Source organism: Canis lupus, chromosome 10 (genome assembly GCF_011100685.1).
Source record: "Canis lupus familiaris isolate Mischka breed German Shepherd chromosome 10, alternate assembly UU_Cfam_GSD_1.0, whole genome shotgun sequence".
NCBI lineage: Eukaryota > Metazoa > Chordata > Mammalia > Carnivora > Canidae > Canis > Canis lupus.
The window spans coordinates 50,623,886-50,649,621 of record NC_049231.1 but is presented as its reverse complement, the minus strand read 5'-3'; the positions used below and the strand labels follow the sequence as shown (position 1 = coordinate 50,649,621).

The window sequence follows — 25,736 nt, the reverse complement described above, 5'->3', positions numbered from 1 at the left end:
TACATTTAGGTCAAAAATTCACTGGAGTTCACTTTGTATATGGAGTAGGGATTCAATTTCTTTCTGTCCTTATATGGACACCCCATCATCCCATCACTATTTATTGAAAAGATGGTCCTCCCCACCCATATTCAGCAGGGATAGTCACTAACCCTTAACCATTCCATCTCCTTCCTGTAAAAGAAGAGAAGTGGACTAAATCAGGGTTCCAAATCTGAAAAGTTTTATTAAAATCTGGATTTCTAAGTCTCCCCACAGACAAAGACAGGAGAATGGCAGGTAGGGTGGAGCTCACACCAGAACTCTGGGTTCATAATAAATTCCTTGGCTGATGCATATCTGGCCAACCTGGCTCCTGCCAACAAATGGATACCGTGGGGATCAATGGAAATGATTCCCACAGTTCCTTCTAGCTTAAAGAGCCTTTACTTTTACAAAGTCCTTGGCTGCGACTTGTTTTTTCCATACCATTTGGGAATACACATGTACAGAAGTTCTATTACAAAGAAATATGACGCATTTCAAATTCCACAAGCTACATTTTATTTATAAAATTCAACACATTGCCAACTATTGCCCATGTCCATTTAAGTATTCCTCAGCTACAGCTCTCATTCTTCCAAAATAAAGATCTTTGAAAATGTACTCAAAGTATTACTAAATATTTTATTAAGTTGATATCCCGTGAGCCTCAAATTGCCAACACTATGAAAACAGGGTTAATATAAAACAATACAAAAAGTATTACAGACAATAGCTTATCAGTATTTTCTTCACTCCTTTGGTGGGATTTTCTCATGTAGAAACTTTGATTCGTGAAATGATTTCATTTACAAAACTATTATTCTTTGCTATTACCTCAGCTTTCAGCTGTTTTAACTTCATTGTGATGTTTTCTTCTGACATTTCAGTAAAAGGCACTTGCTTCACCTTGGATAAAAACTCCTGAATAATTTTTTCGCCTTGCTGAAAGACATAAGAATGCTCCATTAGTCTTTAAAATGGCTTTCCAAAAAGTCACATTAAATTGTAATGAATTCTTTCCTTACAGAAAGTCCTAAGTTGACCATATTTCTTCATAGCAAATTATTAAAGTATATTTATGTTTTCAGCTGCTAATGAAAAGGGGCTCAATATTTTAGTAGTTCCGAAATCCCTCACCTTTTATAATCAATATAAATAGTCTTAATCTTCTGGAAGAAAAAGAAATCAAGCTTTATAAATACTGTAAAAGGCATAAACAGTCCCTGAAAATTTGGTGCTCCTATACACACAGAATTTTTAAAGTATTTTACTGGCCAGTTATTGCCATTCTAAAGAATATGGCCATTACTTGCCAAGTGATCCATGGGGAAATCCCACATTCCTCATTCATAAGTTGGGGGTGATAACATTACCAACCTCATAGGGCTGTTGGGAGAACTAGAGAGTGAATATGTGTGCTTAGAACAGTGCCTGGCGAAGGCTAAGTACTACATAAATATTTATCATCACATATGAAGCAGAACCAAAAAATCTGCCTTTCATACAGGGAGTTAGTTAGTAATAAATAGCTTAAGGGTTGAAAGGTAGCTATCCAAAGGGAAGGTAAAGAAGATGTATTTCTTTATTAAACAAGTACACTCTTTTTCAAATAAAGATAGAATCTAGACGCAGCATCCATTGTTATGCATCTCCCTTAGCTTAAAGTCTTTTCAAAATACAACGTAATTAATATTATTAAAAATACATGGTTTCTGTTCTAACTGGAAACCAGGGATTACATAAAAGAGCCTACCTAACCACAGATCACCAATAGCTGTGGTGCTGATACCAAGACTATTCCACAGCAACCTTCCAAACAAACCAGGAACAAGATATAATACATTCCTCCTGCCTGTACTGGTACAACAGATAAAACTATACCTTTTAAGCTTAAAAATCATACACAATCATCTATTATTCTAAGAAATATCTACCCTTCAGGTAAAAACAGTATCAAAAAACTCACTGGGTAAAAGCTACATGACAAGAAGTTCTCACAATGCATTAACAGTCAGTGTTGCCAGGACCCAGCAGAGAATTAAGATTCTTTTATTTTCCTTAATGCAGAGAATTATTAATTTTAATTTTTTAAAATTTTTAATTATTTTAATTAAAAAATACATTGGGCATATGCTGTACCTTTCTGTGTGAACACCTGAATTTCATCCATCACTCAGAGAAGGCCTAACTTAAGATGCACTTCTTCAATGAGCATTGAAAACATCCTGCCCACAAAGCTTCCCAGAGTAAACATGTGTCATACACGTTATTCTCTATGACATGCTTATTATCTCCCCAACTAGACTCTAGATAACTGGAAGGCAGGAACTATGTTTATTTCTTTGCTATCCTCTTAATTAAGCACTGAGTAAATATGAAATTAACTAGATTTGATCTATCTGTTTATGAAGTAATAAAAAAACTGCCTGGGTGCCTGTAACTCCTTTGAATTACTTACTTTACACCTAGACTAATATTCCCATCCTCCTACATTTTACAGCTGGTACTGAAAAGCTCTCTTTTGGTTATGTACATAGTGCAGAAATAAAAACAATACAGATGACATCTTTGCCGTGCAAAGAAATCTAAGTGAAAGCCAACACTTATCAAGTAAGTATTAGAATCACACAGGGAACAAATAACTCATCTTGGTGACCTGATAAGATACAATAATACAGGGTTAGATAACTATAGAAACAATCTGACAGACCTCTCTTTCCAGATAGCACCTCTTTGCTGCTGGTTCCATTTCATCATATCCTTGTGATCCTCCAATATTCTGAAACTCCTCTAGTTCCAGGGCTTTTTGTTTAGCACACTCTATAACATGTCTAGGGAAATTTGCAAGCTCTGCAACATGAATCCCGAAACTTTGATCACAGACACCTATAAGAGATTTGAGGGTTGTGAGGAGCAGGGCAGAAAGAGACAGCAATTGATGTAAATAGAACGTGTTCACCTCACCTTGTCATTAGGAAACTTAATTCTGTATTTCATATATATTTGCCAAATGTTTCAGAGAATCTTAGAGGAAGGACTTTTAATTAAGCCTTCAATGGAAAGTTAATTATGACTTGGCACACAATGTTTTATTTTCTCCTTGACAAATGTAGTAGGAAGAATAAAAATATCCCCAAAAAAGTTTGATAATGAATCCTCAGAGGTCTAGACAAGTATCGGAATCTGAAGAAAAATTAATTAACTCAATTAACCCTCTGAGGTTCTCATTTCATAGGGGAGAAACTAAATGAAGTACTAAGAAAAAAACAAGATAAATGTGTGCCACTAATTAAGAGCATTTAATTCAAAATATTACCAGTCTATCCTCTAGATCTGCCTACATTTCCTAGAGACAGTGACTTCAGGAATTTGGCTGGATAAATGTAAATATTTACAATACTAGTCTCAGAAAGTTACCATTCTTACATAATCTTATTCTGATTCTGACCTACTGCAAACACATGACAATGGAATCTTTGACCCAAATTACTAGTAAATTTTATAGACTGGGTAGCTTATCTTTACTCCATTTGCAAAAAATATAGTGACTTAAGGTATTCCTTCCATGTATTTAATATAAATGATGCTCACAGAGTTATCAAGGAGCTTCCATTTTTGCCTCAACTATGTATCAACCGCAAAATTTTTGGCCTAGTTATATATCACATGCATTCTGGGCCTGGACACCCTGCACAACTAAGAGAAACAAAAATAAAATAGAAGCAAATGTTTGATCAACATCCACAGTGATAGAGGATGTATTTCTATCTTCTCCTCATGTCATCTGGTCTTTTAAAATTCTGAAGCCATTTACTGGGGCACATGGGGTGGCTTAGATGGTTAAGTGTCTATCTCTTGGTTTTGGCTCAGGTCATGATTTTGGGGTTTTGAGACTGAGCCCAACAGCAGGCTCCACACTCAGCAGGGAGTGTACTAGAAGATTCTCTCCTCTGCCCCTCCCCACCCTCTCACATGCTCACACTCTCTCTCATATCTTTTTTTTTCCTCTCAAATCTTTTAAAAATAAAATTAAATTCTGAAACCATTTCTTTATTATATAAAACATAAAACAAAAAACAAAACTTCATGCTAAATGTCAGGTCCAACCAGAAGTACCTGTATCTGTTTTAAGGATTTTATTTTATTTATTCATGAGAGACAGAGAGAGAGAGAGAGGCAGAGACACAGGCAGAAGGAGAAGCAGGCTCCTCGCTGGGAGCCTCATGCAGGACTTGATCTTCGGACCAAGGGGATCAGATGACCCAAGCCAAAGACAGATGCTCAACCACTGTTGAGCCCAGGCGCCCCTAAAAGTATCTGTATTTTATATCAATAATACTAATAACATAAACACGGTAACTCAAAAGGATTCCCATTGAAGCATAGGCAACAAAGGATAAAAGAACCAAACACAGTATCTCATTTATATGCAACCTACTGATGCAGGAAAATGTGTTCTTGGGAAATCAGAAAGCTATCTGAAAAAGGTATTCCAATGACTGGTGAAATGTTTAATCTCATCAATTTGGTGATCTCATTAGCTGCCAGACCCACAAATGACAAACTTTTCTGAAAGGAGGAAATACCAACAAACCACAATTTCAGGATTTTTGAAAATCCTATCTTTAAATGAACCTGTTTATGTAACACATCCTTAAAAATACAATTAGATAATCATAACAAGTGGTTTATTTAAGATTAACAGATGGAACTTCAAAGCCTATAATTGTTAGCATCTAGAAGATACTCTGACAAGAAATCAGATTGTCATGGGAAGTAGTACAAAACCCTCAGTAATAATGTTGTAGACAATGGGTTATTCTTCCCGCAACCGTCTTATAATGAGCAGTCCTACTATGAGACACAGAAATATAGACAATGTATCCTGTCCTTGTACCCAGATTATGAATTGAGAGTAAATGTGTTCTGTACAAACATCAATTAATTCACACTCAGAATAAGACAATGAAAAAAAAGAAAAAAAAAAAAAGAATAAGACAATGACTGATGACGTCAAGGGTAGTAAATTTCCCAGTCACGCCCGAATTTACGGTACATAAGTGGTATACACTCACCTTTCTTCACCTGATAAAGCATAGTTAAGGTCTCTTCAGTAGTTAGTGCTGTGACATGTAGATTATTAACAGTTGGTATCTGATTGGCCAAGGCAGTAAGTTCATGAAAATGTGTTGCAAACATGCAAAAAGCACCAATCTTTGTTGCAATGTACTCTGATATAGCCCACGCTAATCCAAATCCATCATAGGTAGAGGTTCCTCTTCCCAATTCATCTATGATTATTAAAGAATCTTTGGTTGCAGACCTGAAACACATAATTACATGAAAATCCCATATGATATCCCATATGATATATGATAATACAAAAACCAAAATTAAGGCAATATAATGGGAAAGATGTGTTAAGGGACATAAGGGATTATCTTAATATATAAAAAAAATTCAGTAGTCAATAAAAAAATGGGCATGATCATAAACAACTGATGGAGAAGGAAACAAATAGTAAATAAGTATTTATTGAATTACCAATCTCACTAACAATAATCAAAGAATTTCCAAATCAGCTATCATTTATGTTTTGCCAATCAAACCAGCCAATATTTTAGAAATGGGACATGGGTGTCATGTTACGACACACAACTGGTAGTCATGTAAATTGGCATGCCAGCCACAGCCCTACCAATCAGATATTTGCATTCTCTTCTTTAACCAAATATCAACCACTGATCCACCCAGGCGCCTGTAAAAGTATCTGTATTTTATATCAATAATACTAATAACAAATACAAATATAAGGAGGGGATTTTGTTTGTTTTTTTTTTTTTCTCAATTAGAGAATGCAACAGTACTTTTTTTTTTTTTTTAAAGTAGGCTCCATGCCCAGTGTGGAGCCCATGTGGGGCTTGAGTTTACAACCTTGAGATCAACAGTTGTGTGTTTAACCAACTGAGCCACCCAGGTGCCCTAAGAATTCAACAATTCTTCGTGTGCTTACTGGTCATTTATTTTTCTGTGAATCACCACTGACATATTTTGCTTATTTCTTTAGTTTTTAAGTTATGAATATTAGCTTGTTGTACTGCTTCTATAATTCCCCACAAACAATCAACAGTAATTTACTAAGGATCTACTATATGTGATGTGCTTTAGAAGACACCAAGAAATGGAAGGCATAGCTTCTCTATCTTTAAAGAGGCACCTAAAAAGTGAAATAAAGAGATTTCAGTAACCTCTAAAATAAAAAAACCTAATAAATTACATGTCAAAGAGTTCAGAGAAGAAACACCCATGACCTGAGGCTTATGTGACAAGGAAAATCATCAGAAAAACAGAATTTCTGTCATTAAGGCCTTCAAAGATTAGAAAGGAAAGGGGGTAAACATTCCAGGTACTGTGAATAGTTCAAGCAAAAGCATGGCAGTAGTGAGAGTTACAAGGTGAACAACTACCAGAAACCATAAGACAAATGTAAAAATCAAAGCAGCTTTCCTCAGTGATTACCAATTATCCTTTTAAGACAATATGAAGTGCATAAAGTTCACAAGACAACTACTGACCTAGATAAAGATTCTCTGATGTTTTATAGATGAATCTGCAAATATACTTATCACAGGAAAGAGATATTCATTTCCAGTCTGAGGGGACTGGGAAATTCACTCACCTGAGAATAGAAGCAGTCTCTAGCATTTCAGCCATAAATGTGGAGACTCCTTTCAACTGACTGTCACCAGCCCCTACACGGGCCAAGATGCAGTCCACAATGGACACTTCTGCTGACTCACACGGCACAAAACACCCAATCTGGGCCATGAGAACTATCACCCCAGTTTGGCGAATATATGTTGATTTACCTCCCATATTGGGGCCTTTAAAATAAATTACATCAAAAAGCAAGATTATTAAGTTATTTCTGCCACTAATAAATTGCTAGTCCTAAATCATACATTTGTGACTAATCACCTGATTATATAATATGGCATATAAGCAGAACCATTAACTGCCAAAGTAATGTTATTTTCTCTTCAGACAAACCTACATGGCATCCTTCATCAAGAGGACCCAAAATATACACCTTACAAATTACAGAATTTGCCTTTAGAAGAACCAAGATTTTCCCACAGCTCATACAGTTACCTGCACAATAATTTTATGTCATCCAGAAAAGTACATACCTAATTAACTAACTGAACACTGTAATTCATTAATAAATGAGGCTATTAGGGAATGGGTAGTATGGTCTAATCCTTCAAATCACTTAAACTCCACATTAAAGCCTGAAGAGACATAGCTCTTCTTTTCACTAAAGCATAAATGATCTGTCTAGGTTAGATCATATGGACAACTTAAAGATCTATTTGGGGAACTAGAATACAGTCACTGTTTCCCAAATACATTTGCCCAAAGACTATCTGCCCTGCCCTTCACTTTTGTTTTATAAAATATGGTTAAGATCTAAAAACACTTTAGTCTGAGACATGCTACATTAGTCTAGAAACAAACTTTTTTCACATTTCACAGGAATACAGTCCCATGTCTTTAAAAGAATTGCTACCTCAAGCTGAGGGCACTGCAGCAGTCAGTTTTGTTTGACCTTCAATGACCTCACTATTGAATGTTCTGGCTCAAAGGGAGGCTTTGAGGTTAAAGGAATATTCCTATCTAAATGCACTAAACCAGTGGAACAGATTTCTTATAAAGATGACATTCGTTCTTTAAGGCCTCCCCCTCCTTCCAAATCTTCCCTCTAACCCAAATGTGAGCATATTACTAACTAGGATGAGTAACACGTTCTTTTTCGAACATCAAAGACCAGGATTTTCTTCATCACTTTAAAATATTTCCACTCCACCATAACAATTACCCCCCCAAAGAAAGCCCATAATTTAGGTGGGGTTTTTTTGTTTTGTTTTTACCAGTAATGATGTGGAACATCTGTTTATCTTTTTCAAAGTGAACATCATTAGGAATAAATGCAACTTCATCTTGAACTTCAACACAAGCATGTCTGGATGCTTTCAATGTAATTCTTCCTTGTCCTTTTTCCAAAATGACCGGTCGTACATATGGAACAGGTGCTCCATTTGACACATGAGCGAAGCTGACAACAGCGTCTAGCTGAGCTAACACATCATTGAGTGTCTGCATTGGTTCGACATAGCCTATATAAAAATAGAAAATGTGCACAGGAATACTGAATAAAGAAAATATATATAAGCCATTATGGGAATAAATTAACTTCCCTATTTGGGAATTTAAAATCCATTTTCTTATTTATATACTTTAAAAAATTAACAGAAGATTGCCATAATTAAACTTGAAAGAATACCTAAAACCTCACAAGATTAAACTGTATTACTACATCTTCCCCTAGTATGAATAGATTTCAAAAAAGTGTGATGCCCTCCCTTATCAAAATCCATTAAACTAAAAAACACACAGCTGCTTATCATAAGAAACATGCAAACACCAGATTGTAAGATAGAATAATGTGACTATCAAGGCCTGTGTCTATATAAACCTGACCAGGAGAGTTTAAGCTTTTTTTTTTCTATCAGTATCACATGCGGTTGAATTATAGCATAATTTAGATCCATAATTGTCACTTAAAATACTTTCAACGAGATTCTACTCTGCTAGGCAATTAAACTAAAAGCTATTATGTACACTAAAAAGTCCCTGACACATGCCAGGCAATGCATGTTTAAGCGATAAAAATGGTCAAATTTTGTAGAATAGATCCTAAAATTTCAATAGCTCTGAGGGGTTGGTGTGACATACCCACACTTATGTAGAACTATCACATGGGCACCAATGTGTCAAGAGCTTCAAAGGAAATTCACAAGAATAGGGTTTTAGAAAAACACAAAGTTATGAGTTTAATCAAGTGGCAGGAAATAGGATTCCTCTTTGACTTTCTTATTCCCCATAAAAATGATAAAATATTTTAAAAATAAAAATTATGAATGGCTGAATCCAAGTAATTCTCTTACTGTTACACCACTTTAAAATTCATTCCTGTCTTATCTAACATGTATTCTTTTTTAAAAGGGAGGGAGCAGCCATGGTGGCCCAGCGGTTTAGAGCTGTCTGCAGCCCAGAGTGTGATCCTGGAGACCTGGGATCGAGTCCCACATCGGGCTCCCTGCATGGAGCCTGCTTCTCCTTCTGCCTGTGTCTCTGCCTCTCTCTCTCACTGTGTGTCTCTCATGAATAAATAAATAAAATCTTAAAAAAAAAAAAAAAGGAATGATTCACACTACCCTCTCATGTAGGAACCCTACAAGAATCACCTGAACATTAATGGAGTATTTACTATAACTCCTTTAAAAAAGGAAAACCGAAGCCTCTTAAGTCTACACTTGGTATCTCACATCACCTGGCTCAATAGCATCACCTTTTCTAGTTTAACAGCAAGATAGAAAACTACAAAAATAATCCATTACATTTTTAAATAAAGATAATATGTATATTAGACCAAGAAAAGGTTTCTTTTTTTTTTTTTCTTTTTGAAGATTTTATTTAGGGATCCCTGGGTGGCTCAGCGGTTTGGCGCCTGCCTTCGGCCCAGGGCGCGATCCTGGAGACCCAGGATCGAATCCCACGTCGGGCTCCTGGTGCATGGAGCCTGCTTCTTCCCCCTCTGCCTATGTCTCTGCCTCTCTCTCTCTCTGTGTGACTATCATAAATAAATTAAAAATATATTTTATTTATTTATTTATTCATGAGAGACACAGAGAGAGGCAGAGACACACACAGACAGAGGGAGAAGCAGGTTCCATGCAGGGAGCCCGACGTGGGACCCGATCCCGGGACTCCAGGATCACGCCCTGGGCCGAAGGCAGGCGCTAAACCGCTGAGCCACCCAGGGATCCCCCAAGAAAAGTTTCATTTAAGTTTAAGGTAACTCTAAATACAAAACACTCTCCTTAATTTAAATGTTTAAAGCTAGCAGCTTTAATCTAATAAGTGCTTGATGAATCAGAGGTTTTTTGTTTGTTTGTTTTTGAGGAAGACTTCTAGTTTGAATATACAGTATTTAGAGGGCCAATAAAAAAATGCATAGTAGGCTCAGGAACATAATTCAACTAGAGTTATCTGTTACCGCCAAACAAAAACGTAATCTTTACAAATCTCATTCACCTCAAATCAATATATAAAGTATATTAAAATCTTTTAAGTTTATGTTTAACTTACTATAAAATTCATAATAGTAAAATAATTTACAGAACTATACAAGTGCATAGCTTTTTTATTTGCGCATAGCTTTTAAATAACTTTTTACCACTCAATAATTTAGCATGAATATCCTAGAAACGAGGACATCCTCCTACTTAAAATACACACCCAGAAAATATGACTCCGATACCATATTATCTCTTATTAAATTTCACAAATTTGTTCCAAATGTCCTTGGTAGCTCTTCCCTACCTCCAACTCCTAGTCCTAGATCCAATAAAGGACCATCTACTGCATTTGCTTGTCATGTCTCCATTAAGTCTCCTATAACCTAGAATAGATCTTGCCCATTCTTTTTTTTTTTTTTTTTTTTTTTTTTGCTACCATGACACAGACAGTTTTAAAGAGTACAGGACTTAAAAAGACTGTCCCACAATCTAAATTTATCTAAGCTTTCCCTTCTTGTTAACAATCAGGTTAAACATTTTTGTCAAGAATACCACATGGGCAATACTGTGCTCTTCCCTCCACATCACATCAGGAAATTACATATATATATATATCCTCTGTCCCAGTACTGATGATACCTTTGATCACCTGGTTGAAGTAGTTCTTTGGTATATTTTTGAAATGCACAATAAAAGCTATAGTCAATACACCCATGACGACAGGCAAGCCTTCCAGTTTGACATATTGGCCCTAGTCCTGTGTGAAATATACATTCATTCTGTGCTAAGGGCAATATCGTAGTGTCAAGTCATGCAACTTTCTCAACAGTGCCCTCCATAAGGAAATCTGAAAATCCACATAATGGCACGCAGGGGCAGACCGGGTGGCTCAGCGGTTTAGCGCCGCCTTCCGCCCAGGGTGTGATCCTGGAGACTCGGGATCAAGTTTCACATCGGGCTCCCTGCATGGAGCCTGCTTCTCCCTCTGCCTGTGTCTCTACCTCTCTTTCTCTCTGTGTCTCTCATGAATAAATAAATAAATTTAAAAATCTAAAAAAATAAAAACGGCACACAGAATCCAGAGGCTTGCTTCATGTGTGATTTTCTATTTGTTTTTCAGTGATATTTATTTCCAGAAATTAGAGCATAAGCCACAGATAATCTAAGATTATTAGTGCCTTGTAGCTCTTGGGTGTTTCTTTTCCTTGTTACAACTACACTAAATTTTGTGCTTCTATGCATGTGTTTTTCAGGGTATTCTCATTCCTGAGCCTGTACTAGCTTATCTTTGAATTTACAAGAGTTATTTTCAGTGACTTTTCCTATCACAATACAGCATGCATTATTTCATAGGTTGCCTAACATAATAGTCACAGTATGTAACAGCTTTTTAAAAAAACGCTTCAAACAACCCAATATTTTTTCTATTACGAGAAACCAGGTTATATTCAGAACATTTAACATATTGGTTCTATTAAATTTACCTGAAGAAATATTGACAATTTCTTTAACAATGGCATCCTGGGCTTCCTCGTACTCGGTTTTATTTTTGGTATACTCTTCATTGAGAGAAGTCAGTTTGCTGCAAATCAAGATAATAATATTATTAAAAATTACCAAATCATGGGGACCTAGGTGGCTCAGTGGTTGAGCATCTGCCTTTTGGCTCAGGTCATGATTCCAGGGTCCAGGGATCGAGTCCCCCATCAGGCTCCCTGCAGGAAGTTTGCCTCTCTCTCTGCTTATGTCTCTTATGAATAAAATCTATAATTAAAAACAAAATCTGGGACACCTGGGTAGCTCTGTGGTTGAGCATCTGCTTTCAACTCAGGGCGTGATCCTGGGTGCAGGGATCGAGTCCCATATATTGGGCTCTCCGTGGGGAGCCTGCTTCTCCTCTCTCTGCCTCTCTCTTCTCTCATGAATAAATAAATAAAATCTTAAAAAAAATCTACTGGAAGTAAATATTACTACATAAAATATGCCCAGAGCATCTGTCCTATAAGCACCAGAACAATAATTAAAATGAAAATGTGAGTAGAAAATGGGCAAATCATTAGGGGCAGATGTGGATGAAATCCACTGTATTAATATTTACTCTGTTTGGAAGAGCCCACTGGCACAATTCTTGCTGTAACATTTATTCCCTTGAGTAAAATTCTGATCTGTGACCTTTTCTAAAATATAAATACAGTAAATCTTCATCCTCATTTCAAATAGTGGTCAAATTCCCTTTTTCAAATACACACACACACAGTTTCTCTCATTACTATAGTATATAGCTATCTTTTGATAGTGAAGGTTGTCAAAAAGGAATGAAAATGTTTTGAAAACCAAATCTTGGGATGCCTGGGTGGCTCAGCTGTTGAGCGTCTGCCTTTGGCTCAGGGCGTGATCCCAGGGTCCTGGGATCGAGTCCCATATATCAGGCTCCTTACAGGAAACCTACTTCTCTTTCTGCCTATGTCTCTGCTCCTCTCTCTGCGTCTCTCATAAATAAATAAACAAACAAACAAACAAACGACAAAGACATTATAAAAGTGAGACCACTATGTAAAAGAAGAACAAATGAAAGTAGATGAGGATCAAATTCTGCAGGTTACAATAAAGGTTCTAGATTTTTCTGGATGACAGACACAGGAGGTTTTTAAGAAGGAAAATTAACTGGTCAGAAGTCAGATATAAAGCAAGCATTCAATTTGTTGACAAAAATAAATAAATGAATCTGCCACAACTTTTGGACTAAATGTGGTTATTCAGCTCAATCTCTTTTATTAAAAACTAACCAATGACGATTTGAAGGTGGTTATAATACCCCAAAAGTTCTGTCTTACCTAAGCCATTATTGCATATAGTTTGAATCAGGGATATAGTTTGCTGGAAAAACTACTACTAAATTGGGCAATAGGAGATGTAGCTGTGAATCTACTGTTACTACCTGTCTAATCCTGGGGAATTGGGAGTTTTGGTTTTTTTTTTTATCTAAATAACGAGAGAAATAGGGCAGCCTGGTGGCTCAGCGGTTTAGTGCCGCCTTCAGCCCAGGGCCTAATCCTGGACACCCGGGATCAAGTCCCACATCGGGTTCCCTGCATGGAACCTGCTTCTCCCTCTGCCTGTGTCTCTGCCTCTCTCTCTGTGTCTCTCATGAGTAAATAAATTAGAAAATCTTTAATAAATAAATGAATAAATAGAGAAATAAACCTATTTATTTCAGAATTGTTACAAGAAACAAACTGAACAGGTTGTTTTCATTCTTGTGGTGTCTGAACACCTAGAATAACAACTGCATGTAATAGACACTCAAAATACTTGCTCAGTAAATGGATAAAAGGGGATCACATACACAAAACTACCCTGTGAAATATGGGGGATTATTCAGGAGGAGTGGGTGTAAGGCCTGACATAGATTTTAATAGAGTACAAGAAGGAAAAAGATAAATGTCCTCATCTCAAGTCACAGAAGATTATTTCAAAATAATTATTTTTTTCACCTATAATTTGTTCAGAAACTTCCTTACATCAGTGAAGGAAAAAGAAAACTTGTAAAATCTTTTTTAGCATGAAACAGGATTTTTTTTTTTTTTAAAGAAAAGATTTATTAATTTATTTATTCATGAGGGACACACAGAGAGAGGCAGAGACACCGGCAGAGGGAGAAGCAGGCCCCATGCATGGAGCCCGATGTGGGACTCGACCCCAGGACTCCAGGATCACGCCCTGGGCCGAAGGCAGGCTCTAAACTGCTGAGCCACCCAGGCGTCCCTGAAACAGGATTTTTAAAAAGCAATAACCTAATGAGTGGCCTCACTAAAGCTGGTAGGCATTTCCCTAAACTAATTTATATATCCAGTTCATACAACAGATTTTTTAAAAAGATTTTATTTATTCATGAGAGACACAGAAACACAGAGACAGAGACAGAGGGAGAAGTAGCCTCCCTGCAAGGAGCTTGATGCAGGACTCGATCCTAGGACCCCAGGATCATGCCCAGAGCTAAAGACAGATGCTCAACCACCTGAGCCAGCCAGGCACCTCATATCAGAATTTTTTAAAAGATTTTATCTGACAGAGCAAGAGTGCATACAAGCAGGGCCAGGGAGAGGCAGGCAGAGGGAGAGGGAGAAGCAGACTCCCCACCAAGCTGGGAGCGCAACTCAGGGCTGGATCCCAGCATCCTGGGACCATGACCTGAGCCGAAGGCAGAGGCCCAATTGATTGGGCCACCCAGGCGTCCTGTGATATACCAGAATTTTTTTAACTGATTAATGATAGCAAAGCTTTCTTAGAAAAAACAAACATGAAAATAATTATAAAGTAGAGAGAGAGATGATAGGAAACTGACAGATATGGAAGCATAATTGAAACTAACCATGATATGATCTATTTCATATTGACCAAAAGAATGGTGAGAGAGGACAGCCCGGGTGGCTCAGCGGTTTAGTGCCACTTCAGTCCAGGGCCTCGCCCTGGGGACCAGGGATCGAGTCCCATGTCCAGCGCCCTGCATGGAGCCTGCTTCTCCCTCTACCTGTGTCTCTGCCTCTGTGTGTGTGTGTGTGTGTGTGTGTGTGTGTGTGTCATGAATAAATAAATAAAATCTTAAAAAAAAAAAAAAGAATGGTGAGAGATATGTGAAAGAACAATCTTTTTTTTTTTTAAATTGGAGTTCAATTTGCCAAACTATAGCATAATATTCAGTGCTCAACCCATCAAGTGCACCCCTCAGTGCCCGTCACCCAGTCACCGAACCCCCTGCCCATCTCCCTTTCCACTACCCCTTGTTCATTTCCCAGAGTTAGGTGTCTCTCTCTCTCTCTCTCTCTCTTTTTTAAAGATTTTATTTATTTATTCATGAGAGACACAGGCAGAGGGATAAGTAGGCTCCATACAGGAAGCCCGATGTGGGACTTGATCCCGGGACTCTGGGATCACGCCGTGAGCAAAAGGCAGACCCTTAACCACTGAGCCACCTAGGTGTTCTGAACAATCTTTTTTCTATTTTTAAAGATTTATTTCTTTTAGAAAGAGGAAGAAGAGAAAATCTCAAGCAGACTCCCCACTGAGCAGGGAGCCGGATGCAGGGCTTGATCCCATGACCCTGAGATCAAGACCTGAGCCAAAATCAAAAGCCAGACGCTCACTCCACTGAGCCACCCAGGTGCCCCATGAAAGAATCTTAAAAACAGACCCAAAGTGTCACTTCAGTCAATGAGGAAGAGAGGAGTTATTTAACAAGTAGTGTTGAAACACCTGATGAGGCTCTTATAAGAATATAAAGCTTCCATAGAGCCAACATGGCCCCAGCAACTAATAAAGAGCATGGCACAGAGTGAGAACACATTTTCGGTGGGCTGAATAAATTCATCCACATGTAAAAAAAATAAAAAGAATATAAAGCTTCTTTCTTACCTGATACCTCATATCAATTAATAAGGTAAAACTTCCTTATGGAACATGCACATTTCATCCGAGAATAATTTAGTTCCTTGGAGCTACTGAAGGCTTAACAAAATAATATAGGTAATACAAACCTGTTGGTAAATTTAACACCATTCTTCTGGATATCTACTGTACTGAAGTTTTTATTGTTGCGAAGGACTTTTTCTTCCTTACATGTTACTCGAAAATAATAACCAAACTGTGCACTGGAATCCAGTTTAATCTGTTTGCCAGGATCCAAACCTTCATGAAATGGAAATAAAGAAAAAGGTCATAGATGTCTACAGTTGTTTTTCAATGTAAATATCTAAAACAATTAACTCTAAATGGTGAAAAACATACCTTCATTATAAGACAGCACACTGGAAATTAAGGTTAGCTGGGAAATATTTGAACTACTTCTCTCAAAAACTATATGAATGAAGGCTATCTATAAAAACCTTAAACTCTTTTATTAATGTTAGCTTCTGATGCAGAAATGCTTTCTGGGTGTACCCATCCAAGTCTGCAGAGCACAACAGTGGGCTATGGGCACAAGGATGGATCCGATATGGGCCCTGTCCTTGTGGAGTTCTGCATCAGGGTTCTTTATTTCACTAAAGAATTTCTCTGGAACTAATAAAGAGTATGATTAAAGTGCACAAATATACTTTCCATACAAAAACTTAAAATGCTCACAATCAAACTCTATACAACTAGGACATATATTGTCTGTTAAGTATAGGAAACTTCCCAAAATAAGCAACGATCAATCAGCTAGACTTTACCTAAGATTTTTGAGTTTTTATAAATCTGTCCTCATCACCTCATTCATCAATGTCATCTTTAGAGTGTAAGCCAGAAGAGAGAGATCATATCTATAAATTTAATTGCTAAGGGATGGCTATCAAATATTAGTACCAGCAAACAACTAAAGACAGACTTCACTGGGCTGGGGAGGAAAGAGATTGTGGAAAGAATGTAGAAAAAAAGAAAAAGGAATGTAAAAAGAGCTATGAAATGAGAAGGGTAAAGAAAGACAAAGATTCTTTACCTAGGGTCTAGCCCATATATGGATTTTTCATGGAAACTATTTGCAAATTTTTTGTATATGTAGGTATGGACATATTTTTGGGAAGAGGATTCATAACTTTCATCCATTTCTCAAAAAGTAGGATGCCAGGCAGCCCCGGTGGCCCAGTGGTTTAGCGCCACCTTCGGCCCAGGGTGTGATCCTGGAGACCTGGGATCGAGTCCCATGTCAGGCTCCCTGCATAGAGCCTGCTCCTGCCTCTCTCTGTCTGTCATGATTAAATAAATAAAGTCTTGGAAAAAAAAAAAAAAAAAGTAGGATGCCTGGGTGGCTCAGCCGGTTGAGCCTCTGGTTTCAGCTCAGAGGGTGATCCCAGACTTCCAGGATGGAGTTCCACATCGGGCTCCCAGTGGGGAGCCTGCTTCTCCCTCTGCCTAGGTCTCTGCCCCTCTCTCTGTCTCTCATGAATAAATAAATAAAATCTTAAAAAAAAAAAATTATCCAAAAGTTTAATAAGAATTACTACTTGAGGGGTCTTCTAATGTGCTAAGATTTATTTATTCATTCAACAAACATGAGAGATTCTCAAACAAAAAGGTTCATAAATTCAAAACAAATTAGGGTGAATAATTAGGACTAACTGGGGAATTAATAATCTAGTATGGTGGTGCTTGGGTGGCTGGGTCAGTTAAGCAACAGTCTCTTGATTTCAGCTCAGGTCATGATCTCAGGGCTGTGAAATCAAGCCCCACATTGGGCTCTATAGTGGGTGAGGATGACTCTGCTTAAGATTTTCCCTCTGGGGCACCTGGGTGCCCAGTGGTTGAGCGTCTGCCTTTGGCTCAGGTCATGATCCAGGGGTCCTGGAATCAAGTCCCACATCAGGCACCCCGTAGGGAGCCTGCTTCTCCACCTGCCTATGTTTCCATCTCTCTCGTAAATAAATAAATAAAATCTTACCAAAAAAAAAAAAAGATTTTTCTCTCTTCCTCTCCCTCTCTCCCCACTCACACTAATGCATGCACTCTCGCTCTCAAAAAGAAAAAAAATCTAGTATGGAAGGCAGATGTTTAAAAAATGCTGATGTTAATGAAGTGCTTGGGAACCCAAACACCAAATAAATGAACCATTCCTAGTAGAATGAAGCTTACAGAGGAGGTGACATTTAATACAGATCCTATTTGAAGGAAATGATGCAAGGGCCTCTTAATTGACTTGTCTGTCAGGAATGTGGGATCATCCTAGGGTTATAGAGTTAGTAAGAGATGAATCTGGAAGAGGGTGAGGCTCCACATGCAAAGAATCTTATACTTCAACTTGGAAGTATTTGTAATCTTACTCTGTGGAGGAAAGGCCTGGCACTTTACACAAGGAAGTGGCATGATCTACTGTGTCTTCTAGGAAAGTAATTCTGGCACCGGTGTGGAGGATATAGAGACAAAAGAATTACTCAAACCACCAATGAGGCCTTCTTACCTAGATCTCTTGCTGCACTTATCAATGTTGACTGCATCTTCTTTTCTAAGTCATCCATTATTTCCCTTAATTCACTCAGATTGGGATCAAATGAAGGTTTTACAAGGAATTCATGGTTTTCCACCTAAAAACAGAACAAATAGCTGAATTCTATAAATGATGGGTAAAGATGGAAATAACAATGTACTTTCATTTCCTTCATTTGAATTTCACTTGTATTTTGAGTTAAACTCATGTTTTAAGCCAAGACTATAAGGAGTTTCCACTTATTAGATGTAATATTCTGTTTATAAGGAGCTTAGAGCTCTAGATGTCCAAAAATTAGATGAAAAAGCTGCAGTACTTATATCACTACTAGTAGTAGCTATTTTTATTTATACTTCCCCCTAAACAATGTTCAACATGTTCTTCCTGAACATTACTAAAGAACGTTCAATGTTCATAGCCTTTAACAGAATGCATAGTTTTTACTCAAACCACGAATTCATCTTCAGAACCTCAGAATTTTTTTAAAAAGCTACAGAATTTCATTTCTGCACACTGAAAGCTGATCAAAATCTCTCAAGGGGATGCCTAGTGGCTCAGCTGGTTGAATGTCGGACTCCTGATTTTGGCTCAGGTCATGATCTCAGGGTTGGGCTCCAAGCTCAGCAGCCTGCTTGGGATTCTTTCTCTCCCCCTCTTTTTGCCCCTTGCCCTACTCCTGCTCTCTAACTCATTCTAAAATAAATAAATAAAATCCTTTTAAAAAAATCTCTTACTTTGTTTCCCTAAATTCTTACCAGTAATAGCCAGCAAGAAATCATAATGAAAGATAGTTCTCACTTACAATGGCAAATGTATACAGAAAATATTTAGAAACAAAGTCTTAACTATTTAGGACTTTTGTAAAAAAATTACTGCTTATTGGAATATTTAAAACTGGTAAACTGGGATCCCTGGGTGGCGCAGCGGTTTGGCGCCTGCCTTTGGCCCAGGGCGCGATCCTGGAGACCCAGGATCGAATCCCACGTCAGGCTCCCGGTGCATGGAGCCTGCTTCTCCCTCTGCCTGTGTCTCTGCCTCTCTCTCTCTCTGTGTGTGACTATCATAAATAAATAAAAATTAAAAAAAAACAAACAAAACAAAACTGGTAAACAAAAAGGTAAACCATCAAAAAAGAAAACCAAACTGAACATGACCATCTACTCATTCCTAAGAGACTGTCCAATAGGAATCCCTTTTTGAAACAAAACAATTAATACTTAGACAAAATTAGAAAAGAATACCTTTTTAAAAAGAATGAAGTATATCCTTACAGATACTAAGAATTATTAAAAAGAATTAGAGGGGGGGCAGCCCAGGTGGCTCAGTGGTTTAGTGCCGCCTTCAGCCCGGGGTGAGAAGCCCAGGATGGAGTCCCATGTCGGGCTCCCTGCATGGAGCCTGCTTCTCCCTCTGCCTGCGTCTCTACCTCTCTCCGTCTCTCATGAATAAATAAATAAAATCTTAAAAAAAAAAAAAAAAAGAATTACAGGAAGGAAGCCTGACTGGCTCTGTCAGCAGAGCATGCAACTCGATCTCAGGGATAAAAGTTCAAGCCCCACGTTTGGTGTTGAGCCTATTAAAAACAAAAGCACAAAAACCCTACTAAAAAAGAATTATGTAGAAACACACAATAGAGGATAGTCAGTTTTCTTAGACAAGGAGATTTTTAAAAACATAATAATTGGGATTAATATAATTAATCTCTAATTACTCTCCATTTAATCAGGGCACACCTTCTTTACATACCACAGATGAACACACAAGAATAAGGACTAAAATTACAAAAAGTTAGCAAAAAAAGAGACTAAAATATTTATCAATTAACTTGTTTAACTTAAACTGAGATTTCATTATATTAAAATTTAAATTTTTGAATAAACCTAATTTTTAAAAAACAAAAAGATCTGTAAATGTAGCTTTACAAAAATTTAAAAATGGAAAGGTTAACATTTTCTTTTGTAAAGGAACTTGGTTTGCATGTATGAGAAAAATATCAACGTCATTAAATAGGCAAACATAAAAACATAACTCACAGAGAAATTAAGTAGTAAACTAACACAGAAAAATGCTAAAGCTCAACAATAAAAGATATGAATATTTAAGCAACCTTAAGATACTATTCTACAGCTATTTTTTCAAAGGAAAAGAAATCCTACCACCAAATACTAATGAGGCTACAATGAAATTACTATACTCATTCATTTCTGGTGAGAATCTAAGTTGTTATAACCTTAAAAAAAAAAAAAAAAAGGCAGTATGCGAGAAGGTTCAGAGAAATTTGTTACACTCTTTGACACAGCAATTCTACTCCCAGGAATTCAACCTAAGGAATAATGCAACAGATGCAAAACAACACAGGAATAAATAAGATCTCTGCAGATTTATCTGTTCTAGCAAAACCCAAAAATGATAAACATCACAATATCTGCATGATGGTACATCAATAATATTATACTGTTTATTCTAACAGAGAGTGAAGATGATCTAGAAACAAGAGCCAAGACTTATAATTCCAGGGAAAATAATGCTACAGCAGTAGGCTGACACTGCTAAAGCGTTTGCCTCTTCTAGTGAACTTAAGAGAAGTGAGCCCTGTCAAGCTCCTATCCTCACCCCCATCTTCCAGAAGCCTATCGGTCAATCCTGAGAATCCTTGCTAATAATCCCCAATCTAGAAAAGAAAGAAGAACCAGTATCCTTCCATTTCCCAGTCTCAGGAGGGGGAAATACTGTGGTAAAAACATTGCTGAGGAGACTGGAGTGAAACTAGGGAAAGTGAATGACTGGGTCCTGGTGCACTAAAATAAATACTTTAGGGCCACACTCCAAACTGGGTACCCTTCGGCAAGACATCACTCCTCCCTAACAATCTGGGATAGTAAAATATACTACCCAACTCAGTATTCTAACCTAAAACTGAAGTATTCTAACAGGCTTTAGCATACGACCTCTAGTTGTCTGTCCAACAACATCACCTACCTATCACCAGAAACATACACACTCATTACATCAGACTACACACAGAAGATGGAGAAAAAGAAATCCAGGCTTGGAACTCCAAATACGATAATGAAATTAAGAAACAAGATAAAAGAATGAAGAAGAAAAGAAAGTTAATCAGGTCCTAACACTATCATTTAAATATGAATAAACACAACACACTAAAGAAAAAAGAAGAGACACTACTGAATCAAATTACCTCTACTACTGGGGCACATGGGTGGGCTTAGTTGGTTAAGCATCTGTCTTTGGCTCAGCACTCAGGTCAGGATCATGGGGTCCTGGGGTTGAGTCCCCACACTGGGCTCCCTGCTCAGTGGAGAGTCTGCTTCTCCCTCTCCCTCTGCCCCTCCCCCATTTTGACTTCTTTCAAATAAAAATTTTTTTTTTAAGATTTTATTTATTTATGAGAGAGAGAGAGAGAGAGAGAGAGAGAGAGAGAAGGCACAGACACAGGCAGAGGGAGAAGCAGGCTTCATGCAGGGAGCCTGACGTGGGACTCGATCCCGGGTCTCCAGGATCAGGCCCTGGACCCAAGGCGGTGCTAAACTGCTGAGCCACCCAGGCTGCCCCTCAAAAAAAATCTTAAAGAAAAAAAAAAAAGTTACCTGTACTACTGTAGTAGAAAGACTTGCTATAATCAAAAGTCACATGAAAGCTAGATTTAAATAATTAAGTAGGAGAAAATAAATAGGGAAGCTACTGGAGATCTTAAAACAAACAAAAAGCACTCCACTACCCTAGAAATAACTAACAGCGTAACAGTTTTTCAAATAAACGTATAGTTGAGTTAGAAAAAACTAGACGTTAGAGCCCCTGCAAAATAGAGAACTGCCAGCATAAAGCCAGGCCAGAAAGACCATTTTCAAAACCCATCTCTAGAGGTACCTAGGTGGCTCAGTACGGTAAGCACTGGACTCTTGGTTTCATTTCCTGTTACAATCTCAGGGTCCTGGGATGATGCAGCCGCGTGTTGGGCTGGCATTGCCCCGCCTGGGCTCCGATCTCAGGGTCCTGGGATGATGCAGCCACGTGTTGGGCTGGCATTGCCCCACCTGGGCTCAGAGGCCCCTAGCCATTGGGCTCCACACTCAGCGGGAAGCCTCTCCCTCTCCCTCTGCCCCACCCCCTCGAGCACTGCTCTTTCTCAAATCAATCAATCCTTAAAAAAAAAAAAAAATCTCTTTCAGACTAAGCCCCTAGAAAAGGGAAAGAAAGGGCAGAATTTCCTCCCTGACAAAAACCTGAACTTCACTGGGGTTGAGATTTCAAATGTCTGCCACTTTCGTTGGCAGTGGAAAAAGGCTGTTCACTGTTGCCATTTCTATTATCCCTTCCTTTTAGGGTAATAGAACTGACCATTTTTCACAGGATACAGAACTACTAAGAGCAAAAAATCCATCTCCAGTTTCCCTTGCAGCTAGGTGTAGGGATAGGACTAAATTCTGGTCAACAGAATGTGAGCAGAAAAGAGGTGTACCATTTCCATAATGCATCCTCCTCTTCCCCTTTTATCTTCTCCCACTGGCTGGATTAATGATAAGGTAGTAAGCCAACCTGGACCTTGAAGGCAATACCCTTAGGGATCTGGAGCAACAAAGGAAGAAACAGGTCACAGAGACAGCAGGGTTATCCTGCCAGTCCTTTGCTGCTATGCTCATACTGCTGTGACAGAAAACCATATTCTTGATTAAGCCATCTATCTTTCTTTCTCTTGCTTCCTCCCTCCCTCTCTCCCTCTTTCTTTTTCTTTCTTGCTTGCTTCTGAGCAGGTAAATCTTTGCTCCAATGGTTCAAAAAAACTCCAGGCTGAGAAATTAACTTAAAAAGTGTTCCTTGCTTATGGGGCACCAGGGTGGCTCAGTCAGTTGAGCATCCAGCTCTTCTTGATTTCAGCTCAGGTCATGATCTCAGGCTCCAGGTGGGGCTCTGCGCTCAGCGTAGTCTGCTTGAGATTCTCTCTCTCCCTCCCACTGCTCACACATTTTCACTCTCCCTAAACAAATAAACAGAATCTTAAAGAAAAAAAAAAAAAAAGTTCCTGGCTTACATTGTGAGATACACAGCAAAAGCAAATTTTATCTGGGGGAGAGGAGGATGTATGATCTGCACAGACAGAACCCAGACAGATGCAAATTCATAATCTAAATATATGTAACAGACAAGGAAAGAAGCCACCAACAATAAAAGTCACACACAAAAAAAAAAGTCACAAAAAAAAAAAAAAACCTCAGCAGAAACAAGGGGTAGATTTAAGCCAAGAAATTGTAGATATGGAATATTAAGTATATTAAAATGTTTGAAGTGATATAATAGAGAATGGAACACACATGAGCAAAGACCACAAGATACAACTTAAAAAAAAACTATGCAGAGTTATAAATGAACCAAAAAACTTTATCAACAAAAATATAATCATTGGGAGAAAAAAAAAACCCTATGGATTGGTTAAACAACGCATCAGAGCTGAAGAGACACTCAGTGAATTGGAACATCTGAAGTGATCACAAAGAGAGCAGCACAAACACATGGCAGAAAAAGAATGTGAAAGTCTAACATATGTCCAACCACAGTTAGGAGAGTGAAGGAACACAGCATTCAAAGAGATAATGACTGATAATTTTCCAGAGTTGATAAAAGACATGACTCCTCTGATTAAGAAAACAGAGCAAATCCAAATAGGAAAAAGAAATCCACTTTTGGACTCAGAGAAGTAAAAGGAATCGGCATCTGGAGCCAGGACTTCTAAACAGGAATAACACAAGTCAAAGGATGGCATACAATACAATCTCATAGTTAACTGAGGAAAAATTACTACCGATTTGGAATTGTACACCCACAAAAAATTCCTTTAAGAACAAGGGTGAAATAGACATTTTCAAATAAACAAAACCTGACTAAACAGACTGCCAATAACAGAACTCCTAAAGAATATTCAGGAAGAAGGAATGAATACCAAAGAAATTGGTAGGCATATGGGCAAATCTAAACTTAACTCTGTATAGAATGGAAATGTAAAGGGGTAAAAAAGAACTAAAATATCAGCCAATAATGAAGAAATGTCACCTGATCACAGATATCCTAAGGTCCTAGTATTTTGGGGGATAAATGAGAAGATATTGAGAGACTTTTGATTTTGATGAGTTATGTATACACATTTTGTAAAAATTTGTGAAAAACTTCCAAACCAGTATGGATGCAATAGGATGGGGAAGGATAAGGCAAGGCAAAATGGAATTTTAAAAACCCAATCAATGTACACAAAATAAAGACAAAATGAATAATGAGGGGAACCAGGAAGAACAGGAATCACAAAGTAATATAGCAGAAATAAATTCAAATTGCCACTTAAAAGATTATCAAAATAAATAAGGGATCCCTGGGTGGCGCAGGGGTTTGGTCCCTGCCTTTGGCCCAGGGCGTGATCCTGGAGACCCGGGATCGAATCCCACATCGGGCTTCCGGTGCATGGAGCCTGCTTCTCCCTCTGCCTGTGTCTCTGCCTCTCTCTCTTTCTCCCTCTGTGACTATCATAAATAAATAAACATTTTAAAAAATAAAAATAAAAAAAATAAAAAAAATAAAATCCAGCTATAAGTTTCGTTACCACAAAAGACTCACAAAGGAAGGTAAAATATACATCATGTAAAAAACTAAATAAAGAACTCTGGGATAGCCCTCTTACTATCAGACAAAAACAAAACAAAACACAGAAAAAACTAAGGCAAAAAGCATTACAAAGGATACTGTCCATAGAGAATGATGAAGGTTCAGTTCAACACAAACTATAGCTCTGTATGTTGAAAATATATAAAGGCATAATGGACTGAACTATATAAAGAAGTCCACATATCTCTCAATAACTCAGTAGATCAAAAATGAGCAAGCCTACAGACATTGTGAACAAAATTAAGCAATACATATAAAGAAAAGTGTAATCTTAAATGCTTACTGAAAATGAAAAGGCTGCAAAAATAGTGAGCATTCAACTAAAGAGGTTAAAAAAAGAAACAACCAAAAATTGATGGGAAAAAATACATAAGAACTGAAATTAACGAAATAAAAAGCAAAGATACAAAAGAGGACTTAAATAGTCGCAAATTGGGCAGCCCCGGTGGCCCAGCAGTTTAGCGCCGCCATCAGCCCGGGATGTGATCCTGGAGACCCGGAATCGAGACCCATGTCAGGCTCCCTGCATGAAGCCTGCTTCTCCCTCTGCCTGTGTCTCTGCCTCTCTCTCTCTCTCTCACATGAATAAGTAAATAAAATCTTAAAAAAAAAAAAAAGTCACAAATTGACTCCCTAAAAAAACGAACTATGGAAAGGAAGAATTGCTGGGGGAGGCACAAATTAAATTAAAAATAAGCAAGGAATGTATCTGCAAATACAGCAGTATTATAAAAAAAATAATAAGCAATCACTATGAATAACTTGAGGCAAGTGGAAAACTAAGAAGTATATATTCCCTAGAAAAAGGGTCTACTATCAGAATACATATAGAACTCTTACAACTCAACAACAAAAAGACAACCCAATTTTAAGGTGAGCAAAGGATCTGAACAGAAATTTCTCCAAAGATACACAAATAAATGGCCATCAAACATACAAAAAGA

The 25,736-nt window shown here is 37.7% G+C and overlaps 1 protein-coding gene across 1 annotated transcript in view; it reads right to left on the bottom strand.

Moving 5' to 3' along the window:
* Positions 1–519: 519 nt before the first annotated feature.
* MSH2 (mutS homolog 2) overlaps positions 520–25,736 on the bottom strand; it is a 76,881-nt gene continuing 51,664 nt past the window's right edge. Inside the window, exons 9-16 of the mRNA XM_038551233.1 lie at positions 18,097–18,220; positions 15,701–15,851; positions 11,651–11,748; positions 7,956–8,201; positions 6,704–6,908; positions 5,100–5,347; positions 2,735–2,910; positions 520–966 (exon numbers count right to left, since the gene is read on the bottom strand). Of these exons, the coding sequence (XP_038407161.1) occupies positions 796–966; positions 2,735–2,910; positions 5,100–5,347; positions 6,704–6,908; positions 7,956–8,201; positions 11,651–11,748; positions 15,701–15,851; positions 18,097–18,220 (1,419 nt within the window). The 3' untranslated portion in view covers positions 520–795. The remainder of the gene's footprint in view (positions 967–2,734; positions 2,911–5,099; positions 5,348–6,703; positions 6,909–7,955; positions 8,202–11,650; positions 11,749–15,700; positions 15,852–18,096; positions 18,221–25,736) is intronic.